We start from the raw sequence: 9,340 nt of genomic DNA on the forward strand, positions 1-9,340 counted from the left end.
TGAGACGCATGCGAGGTTAGACTGGCAGGCTGAGCTTTTTTTTTTTTTTCTTTATTGTTATTTTACACCTCATACAAGGTGGGCTGTCAGCGGAAAATTTTACTCCGCTCTTCAGCCACAAGCAGTACAATAAAAGAGAAAATGAAGACAGAAAAATAACAGACTGGTGGTTAAAAGCAGTAGATACAATAATTAAAAACATGAAGCCGTTCACACTCGATGAAAAAACAAGAAAAACTGTCGGCACTGTGCACAAACACTGATGATTTAGACGGTACACGTGAACGAAGGAGTGTGGGCGGCGAAAAACACTAAATCACAAGCACGATGGCACACCCACGAAAAACTGATGGCGATGATCTCTAGGGCGCGAATGTCCACTTAACATGTGCGAGTCCGAGGACCTGCCAGGAGGGGAAGAAGGTGGTGGGGGAGGGAGAGGGGAGAGCAGAGATGCCAGTGGCCGAGGAGATGGTGAGAGGAATGAATATATGGGAAGGTAGGGGAAGCACAGGGGAGGAGGAGGGAGAAGGGGAGGAGGGAGGGAAGGGAGAGAGGGTGCCCATAGGAACAAACACAGGAAGTGGGACCAGAGTATCAAAGTTGGTAGGAGGGGTAGATGGAGGGGAGGAGTCAGCTGGTGCCCAACGCCCTCTGGAGAATGGCCATCCTTGCAAGCTAGAAAGTGCAATTTTTCTCCACAAAGGTGTATTGTTTTGGGACATGTGGTTATCGTAGATTGCTTTGCTCCGACAGACAACCACATCACAGTCGTTGTTAACCTGCTGGCGCCCAACTACCTGAAGGCAGTACAGTCGTTTTCGAGTAAGTGTTCGTATTATCTTTGGTTCATTCCTTGGTCTGCATGTATCTTTCATCCTCTTAACTGGCTTCGCCATAAGTGTTTTAAGTTTGTCTGATCTGCGGATTGTCAACGGACTTTTCAGTCTTTCAAGTAGTATTTATGCTCTACATATTGTCTGACTTCTTTTATGCTGGGTAAACGTTTAACCATCCCCTGTAATGCGTCCCAGTGTGGCAGTCCGAGGACCTGCCAGGAGGGGAAGAAGGTGGTGGGGGAGGGAGAGGGGAGAGCAGAGATGCCAATGGCCGAGGAGATGGTGGGAGGAATGAAGGTATGGGGGTAGGGGAAGCACGGAGGAGGAGGAGGGAGAAGGGGAGGAGGGAGGGAAGGGAGAGAGGATGCCCATAGGAACAAACACAGGAAGTGAGAGCAGAGTATCAAAGTTGGTAGGAGGGGTAGATGGAGGGGAGGGGGGCATTATCACAGAGGGGGAGCTGGCAGAAGCCACCTTCGGAGAGGGTAAGGAGAGTGGGAGAGCAGGTGGGATGTGGAAATACAGGCGCAGCAGCAGACGGGGGTGGGAGAGGATGTGAGAGACGAGTGGGTGAGGGGGATATAGTTTACAAGAGATGTAGAGTATCTGTATCCGTTCGAGGAAATAGAGGAGGTGGGGGAACAGGATAAGGTCATATAGAATCCGCGTGGGGGAGGGGAGACGAATACGATAGGCAAAGTAAAGAGCATGGCATTCGAGGATTTGAAGGGATTTTAAAAGGTAGGAGGGGCAGAGATCCAAGCAAGGTGGGTGTAGCAGAGGATAGGGCGGATGAGGGATTTGTAGGTGTGGAGGATGGTGGAGGGGTCCAGACCCCATGTATGGCCAGAAAGGAGTTTGAGGAAATGGAGTCGGGTGCATGCCTTGGCTTGGATTGTCCGGAGATGGGCGGTCCAGGAGAGGCAATGGTCAAGGGTGACGCCAAGGTACTTAAGGGTGGGGGTGAGAGTGATAGGACGGCCATAGATGGTGACATAGAAGTCGTGGAGGCGGAAGGAAGGGGTGGTTTTGCCTACTATGAACGCCTGGGTTTTGGAAGGATTGACCTTAAGCAACCACTGGTTGCACCAAGTGGTGAACCGGTCAAGATGGGATTGGAGAAAGTGTTGGGAGAGCTGTAGGGTGGGGGCAAGGGCAAGGAAGGCGGTGTCATCGGCATACTGGAGAAAGTGGATGGGAGGTGAAGGCGGCGGCATCTCTGCCGAGAGGGGAGAGGAAGGAACCTTGGGGCACACTGGCAGAGTGGAAAAGGTTATAGAAATCTGTGTTATGGATGGTGACATAGGAAGGACGTTGGGAAAGAAAGGACCCGATCAGAGGGACGTAGTTAATAGGAAGGTAGGAGACAAAGTGATTGGCCTTACTAAGGTTGTCAGGGAAGGAGTGATTATCATGAAGGAGAGGGTAATAGGGGGCGGGGGTTAGATCCAGTAAGGTGGCAGAAGGCTGACCAGTACATGGACGAGTTGATAGGAAGTGTAGCATTAAGACGGGTGCATGTCTGTCACTAGCCCTGGCGTTTCTTAGCTGTGAACAAGTTTCTGATGTGTCGTTGTAGTTGCTGGTGGCGTTGTAGTGTGTCTGGGTCATGCATGTGAAGGAAGGCATGGTAGAGACGGCGGGATTCACAGAGAGGGAGGACGACTTGGGGGGGTAAAGTAGGACGATGGGGGTGGATGGCGACGGAAGGGATGTGGGCCTCCACAACCTCAGACAAGGTCTGCTGGAGAAAGGAGGTGGCATGGGTAATGACATCAGGGTGGTAGGTGAGGGGGGTGGCTATCGACCTGGGTAGAGAGGGTATCCTGGTAGGCATTCCAGTTGGCACGGGAATAATCATGGACGTATTTCAGGGGAGGGTCATTACAAGGGTTGGGACGGGGGCGACGACCATCTGAAATGGTGAGGAGGACGGAGATGGTCACTATCAAGGGGGTCCAGCACATCCACCGCTATGCAGCCAAGGAGGTTAGTGGAGGAGAGGATGACATCGGGGGTGGAGTTGGATTCAGGGCGGGTGTGCTGGGGAATGGAAACGAAGTCGCCTTGGTGGGACGAGAGGAACCGATGCCACCGCCATAACTCGGCGGCGGGACTACTATGGATGTTGACGTCGGGGGCAATCACATAGGAGGAGAAGGTATGGTCAATGTGGGACAGAAAGTCAAAAGAAATAGGGCCATTGGGGCGGACATAGATGGTGGCACAGGTGATGGTAAGGCCAGGGAAGAAGAGATCAGGTGTTCTGTGGGGTCGGGAAAGAGAGGTCGGAGCCGAACAGGGATCTGGCGGTGGTGACCAATGGCCACTCTGTCATGCGCTATCGGGAAGGGATTATCGGAGCAGTGAAGGAGGTAGGGCGAGGTGTGCACAGTGTGTTGGGGCTGAGTTGGAAGGTATCCATGCGATGGAATGCAAGGGTCTGCAGGAAGAGGTTCTTATTGGCAGGAAGGGAACAGATGTTATTGAACAAAATACGGTGCTGTCGCGGCGTGACAGGAATTTACATGAGGGTGTCGAGACGGAAGAAGGTGAAATGGGCATGATTACAGGAGTAGGTGGCAATCATGTTGAGGTGGAAGATGGATTGTGCTGGAGGGTGTGGGGGCGCTGGAATGGGTGGACATTTTGGAGGACGATGGTTAGGAACCTGATGATGTCCTCAGAGGTTGAAGGCGGGACAAAGGGAACTGCCAGGAGGGGAGGGGGCACCCAGAGGGCGGAAAGGGATGGTGAGTTCAGGAGTGGTGGGAGGGGGTCGAGCTTCACATTTCTCAGAGTAAGTTGGATGTGGGAGATTACAGGTGTTGCAGAAGGGACGGAACTGTAGGTTGGGGCACTGCTGGAGGAAGTGCACCTGTTTGCAGTGCAGGCAGACAGGGGCCTCACGGGTGTCCGTTATAGCACAGACACCTTTCACAGCAAAGGGATTGAGGAGGGGAACGAGAGGGGTCGACCTGGTAACGTTGGTGGAAAAGGAGGGCACCCTCCTTCAGGAGACGGTCAATGGAAGGGGAATGTTCCGAGTACACCCACATAAGGCAGGTGGGGCCAGCTGGGTTGAAGATGCGGTGGACTGCCCGTATTTCCAATGAGGGGTGCGCCTTGAGCTCCATCAATACCTTCTCCTCCATGATCGTTGGACTAAGCTGAGTGATCATGGTGGTGAGGGTCGGTGGGCGATGCGAGGGTTGGGGTTGGCAGGAGGGGGATGGGTAAGGTGCAGGGGTGAGGGAGTCGTTGGAGCCACATTGGGTGGTGGGGATACGGGAGAGAATGTCTGTGTGAAGTGTGGGGCTGGGGGAGGAGATGAGGACGGAGTGTCAGCGAGGAGTGAGGTGGGAGATGGGGACTCCGGGAAAGTGTTGGCAGAATAGGAGTGTGAGGTTCCGGGCCTCGAGGAGAAAGGGATCAGGATGGGAGAGGAGGTATTTGTCAGAGGAGAGGGAGGAGGAGGAGGAGAAGGAGGAGGTAGTAGGGCTAGGCGAGGAGACACCCATGGCATCCTGGGGGGGGGAGGAGGGAAGGAGGATGGGGCTGGGCCTTTTTGGAAGCAGAGGAGGCAGGGGTGCCACTGGGGCATTTGACGGCGACAGAAGGATGAGAGGAGGCGTGTGGGACAGGAGCAACTGAGAGGTGGCAGGAAGTGGTGGGTCCCGGTGTGCACGCTGGAGCTGACGCTGGAGACAGGGATGGTGACAGTGAAAGCAATGGGGATGATGAAGATGACGACGATGGTGAAGGGGAGGTCGAGGGCGGGGTGTGGGCCATGGCACTCTGGGCCACACCCCTAGTGGGGGCTGCTGAGAAACAGTGAGGGAGGGGAGCGAAGGGATCTGAGGAGGAGGCACGCGAGGAGCAAAGGAAAAGGGAGAGTGAGAAGAGGGGGGATGGAATGAGGGGGGGCGATTGGGCACACCACATAATTGTGGCGGTGGTGGCAGAGGTAGATGTGTAGGCTATGGTGGTAGTGGTGGTAGTAGTAGTGGTGGTGGGGGTTGACATGACGACAAGGAGGAGAGGAACAGGACAGGACAAAAATTATAGAAGAAAACAAGGGACTCACAAAGACGGACGAAGACAGAGGAAGACCGACGTAACGCCAACTGGGGCCGAAGCCCCACTCTGCTGTCGCTGGCAGGAGGCGACCGCAGAGGCAGAACGCTGGCAGGAACGCTGGCTATCTGGCAGGAACGCCGACAGGAACACTGGCTGGCTGGCAGGAACGCTGGCTGGCTGGCTGGAACGCTGGCTGGCTGGCAGGAACGCTGGCTGGCTGGTAGGAACGCTGACAGGAACACTGGCTGGCTGGCAGGAACGCTGGCTGGCTGGCAGGAACGCTGACAGGAACACTGGCTGGCTGGCAGGAACGCTGGCTGGCTGGCTGGAACGCTGGCTGGCTGGCTGGAACGCTGGCTGGCTGGCAAGAACGCTGGCTGGCTGGCAGGAATGCTGACTTGCTGGCTGGCTGGCTGGAACACTGGCTGGCTGGCAGGAACGCTGGCTGGCTGGCTGGAACGCTGGCTGGCTGGCTGGAACGCTGGCTGGCTGGCAGGAACGCTGGCTGGCTGGCAGGAACGCTGGCTGGCTGGCAGGAATGCTGACTGGCTGGCTGGCTGGCTGGAACGCTGGCTGGCTGGCTGGAACGCTGGCTGGCTGGCTGGAACGCTGGCTGGCTGGCAAGAACGCTGGCTGGCTGGCAGGAATGCTGACTGGCTGGCTGGCTGGCTGGAACGCTGGCTGGCTGGCTGGAACGCTGGCTGGCTGGCAGGAACGCTGGCTGGCTGGCAGGAACGCTGGCAGGCTTGCAGGAACGCTGACAGGAACACTGGCTGGCTGGCAGGAACGCTGGCTGGCTGGCAGGGACGCTGCAGCTGCTGTTGCTGCGGGCTGGACCGCCGCTGCTGCTGCTGCTGGCAGAACCGCTGCTGCTGCTACTGCTCCTATCTGGCTGGACCGCTGCTGGCTGGCTGGCTGTCTGGCCCTGCAAAAACCCTAACGCTTCGATCAGAGGCGAATGCCACTATCGAAGGGCGGTACTCATTACGAGATACCGCCGGAGATGCAGGATGAGCAACAGGCGATCGGGGACGCCGCTAACGGCCCCTGCAACCACGTGTTCCCCTGTGGCGCCCTCACTGTAAATGCGAGCCAGGAGGCGCGCGCCGCCACAGCTTACGGCGCGATTGTACAGAGACCTCTATGGATCTTCGACGTCCATGACGTCTGGCGGGGATTCAAATCCCGCGGCGCGCGGTACCAGAATTATAATGCGCGGAGCTGAAAAATTACTCCCACAAAGCGAAGCACTGTTTATCGTTAGATGTAACCTGACGTAGCAACAGTTGCAGCTCCGGGCACGCCATGTAAATTCATGATGCTGACCCGCCGCACTCTGTCGATTTGGATTTCGACCGGCCACCTCCCCCCCCCCCCCCCCCCCCCCCCATCGTCAAAAACATCACTATTTGCTGGAGCAACCTGGACGGTGCAGTCGGGATGGCCCCAAAGTCCAGTGAAAACAGAGGGGCATCTGACCACTGCTTCGCACCTCTGCAACTGTCACAAACTGTCACAAATTCTGAAGGCGACCGCAGACATGTCTTCTAAGTGCCGGCAGCTACGACGAACGGGAAAAAATATAAGTCAGAACAGAACCGATGGCCGGCCTCTGTGCCCGAGCGGTACTAGGCGCTTCAATCCGAAACCGGTCTGATTCTACGGTCGCTGGTCCGAATCCTGCGTCGGCCATGGATGTGTGTGATGTCCTTAGGTTAGTTAGGTTTAAGTAGTTCTAAGTCTAGGGGACTGATGGCCTCAGCTGTTAAGTCCCATAGTGGTTAGAGCCATTTGAACTATTTGAACAAAACCGATGGCCCTCCCAACGAACGGAAGGACAACAATTCCGCGAACACCAACCCTGGTGGGAAGTACGACACTGTGACCGACGCGTACCCACCGAGCTCGGATTGTAGCAGAAAACAAACCGACGATTTACAGTAACAATGAGCGTCGCATGAAACACGTGAGGAGCAGTATTTGTTTAGGTTTACTACAGAGTACAAAAGTTAAATTACAAATAGCTACCAAAATACCACAGAAAACGCGCCTGACAACTTTTGGGATTGACACATGGTGTATTCACTGAAGAGGCAAAGAAACTTGTACACCTGTCTAATATAGTGTAGGGCTCCCGCGAGCACTCAGAAGTGCCTCAATATGAAGTGGCAAGGACTCATCTAATGTCTGAAGTAGTGCTGGAGGGAACTGACACCATGAATCCTGCAGGGCTGTCCATAAATCTCTAATACTACAAGGGTGTGGAGAGCTCTTCTGAACAGCACGTTACAAGGTATCGCAAATGTGCTCAGTAATGATCATGTCTGGCTAGCGGAAGAGTTTAAACTCAGAAGAGTGTTCTTGGAGCCACTCTGTAGCAATTCTAGACGTGTGGGGTGTCGCATTGCCTGCTGGAATTGCCCAAGTCCATCCGAATGCACAATAGACATGAATAGATACAGGTGATCAGACAGGACGCTTACGTACGTGTCACCTGTCAGAGTCGTACCTACACGTATCATCGGTCCAATATCACTCCAGCTGCATACGCCCCACAAAATTACAGAGCCACCACCAGCTTGAACAGTCTCCTGCTGATATGCAGAGTCTACTAGGGATACATGAGGTTGTCTCCACATCTGTACACGCCCATCCACTCGATAAAATTTGAAACGAGACTCGTAGGACTAGGCAACATAATTCCAGTCGTCAACAGTCCACTGGAGGTGGTGACCGGCTGAGGCAAGGCGTTAAGCTTTGTGTCGTGCAGTCACCAAGGGTACACGATTGGGCCCTCGGCTCCGAGAGCCTACATCGATTACGTTTCGTTGAATGGTTCGCACGGTGTCACTTCTTGAGGACCCTGCACTGAAATCTGCAGTAATCTGCGGAAGGATTGTACTCTGTCTCGTCGAACGATTCTCTTCAGTCGTCGTTGGTCGCGTTCTTGCAGGATATTTTTCCGGCTGCCGTGTTGTCATAGATTAGATGTTTTACCGGATTCCTGATATTCGCTCGTGAAATGGTCGTACGGGAAAATCAGCACTTCATCACTACCTCGGAGACGCTGTGTCCCATCGCTCGTGCGCCGAATATAGCCCCACGTTTAAACTCATTTAAATCTTGATAACCCGCCATTGTAGCAGCAGTAGCCGATCCAACAACTGCACCAGACACTTGTTGTCTTATATAGCAGTTGCCGACCTCAGTGCCGTATTTACATATTTCTGTATTTGAATACGCTTGTCTATACCAGTTTCTTTGATGCTTCAGTGTGCATTGTGGTTATAAACAGTATGGAAACCTTTAAGGACGTTGCAGCGCAGGTTGTGATGGGAAATACTTGTTAAGAAAAAATTCCAGTTAATTACCACTGAAGTTAGCAAATCACGTCGTTACGCTTGCAAATTCAGCGGCCCGCCGCAGACGGTGTCGCCAAACATTTTTTTTTTCGTTGTTCCCCACAGCTGAACAAGAGAGCAATACCAAAACTGGGCACAGGAACCCTAGCAAAAGGTTGAGCTGTCTCGCGAGCCATCACCTACACTATGAGAACAGCTGACATTAACTGCATTTAGCGGGCTACTTGAATTTGGGATCAGAACTGCCTGACTGGTTAACTGCAAAGCCAATTAACTCGCAAACAGCGCAAAGTATCGAAATTTTTTTGCTAATTATCATTCTTCAACACAATTGGCTGTTTTTGACCACACTGTGTAGAAGGGGTGTAAACGTCAGACATTACTTACATCCTCCGCCATAACACCTGCAGCCCCGTTGGGCATTATAACTGATAGTATGATTACGTATGGAACGTGTCCCCTTCCTTTCGGTGCAATGCGCTCTCATTCGGCCATTGACTTCTCTGACAGAAGATAATTGCAGTTTACCCGTTCCATCAGACAACTATTTCGTCAGAGCACGTAGTGAGACGATATTTGTTTCTAACTGGCGGTATGACTTGAGTTTCTCACATCATTCGGCGACATCAAATTCAAGTTGCCTTCAATCAGCCAAAGAGGGAAATGCAAAGCTTTGGTTTTCTGTTTTGAAGTTTCACAATCTGTCTTAGTATCATTTCTATTGCCCGTCTTGAGCTTGTGACACAGGTACCTTGTCAGTGGATGTAAGAGTCTCCTGTTGTCTCCATTCATATTCAATTAAAATACTTGCCTTATATAGACTTAAATATATGTAAAGAACAACAAATTACATCTCTGTACAAAGTAGGCCTATGCCATATCTTTCTGTCAAGATCTTTCTTACAAGCAACAGTTGTAAAGCGCATGCTGGATGCTGGAAAAGTGTCACTGTCAAAGTGTAGATTAATATACACATTGTCCAGAAGAAATAATTTTAGGGTAGATTTCAAATTTGCTTTGCTGGCTCTTGGTCACTTTATGTTATTGCGTAAAGACTTT

The 9,340-nt window shown here is 52.8% G+C and overlaps 1 protein-coding gene across 1 annotated transcript in view; it reads right to left on the bottom strand.

The window, feature by feature from the left end:
* LOC126474751 (transcriptional regulatory protein AlgP-like) overlaps window positions 1-8,704 on the bottom strand; it is a 65,363-nt gene extending 56,659 nt beyond the window's left edge. Inside the window, exons 1-2 of the mRNA XM_050102227.1 lie at window positions 8,669-8,704; window positions 5,154-5,743 (exon numbers count right to left, since the gene is read on the bottom strand). Of these exons, the coding sequence (XP_049958184.1) occupies window positions 5,154-5,743; window positions 8,669-8,704 (626 nt within the window). The remainder of the gene's footprint in view (window positions 1-5,153; window positions 5,744-8,668) is intronic.
* Between the last annotated feature and the right edge of the window lie 636 nt (window positions 8,705-9,340).

The sequence above is a fragment of the Schistocerca serialis genome, chromosome 4 (genome assembly GCF_023864345.2).
Source record: "Schistocerca serialis cubense isolate TAMUIC-IGC-003099 chromosome 4, iqSchSeri2.2, whole genome shotgun sequence".
Lineage (NCBI taxonomy): Eukaryota > Metazoa > Arthropoda > Insecta > Orthoptera > Acrididae > Schistocerca > Schistocerca serialis.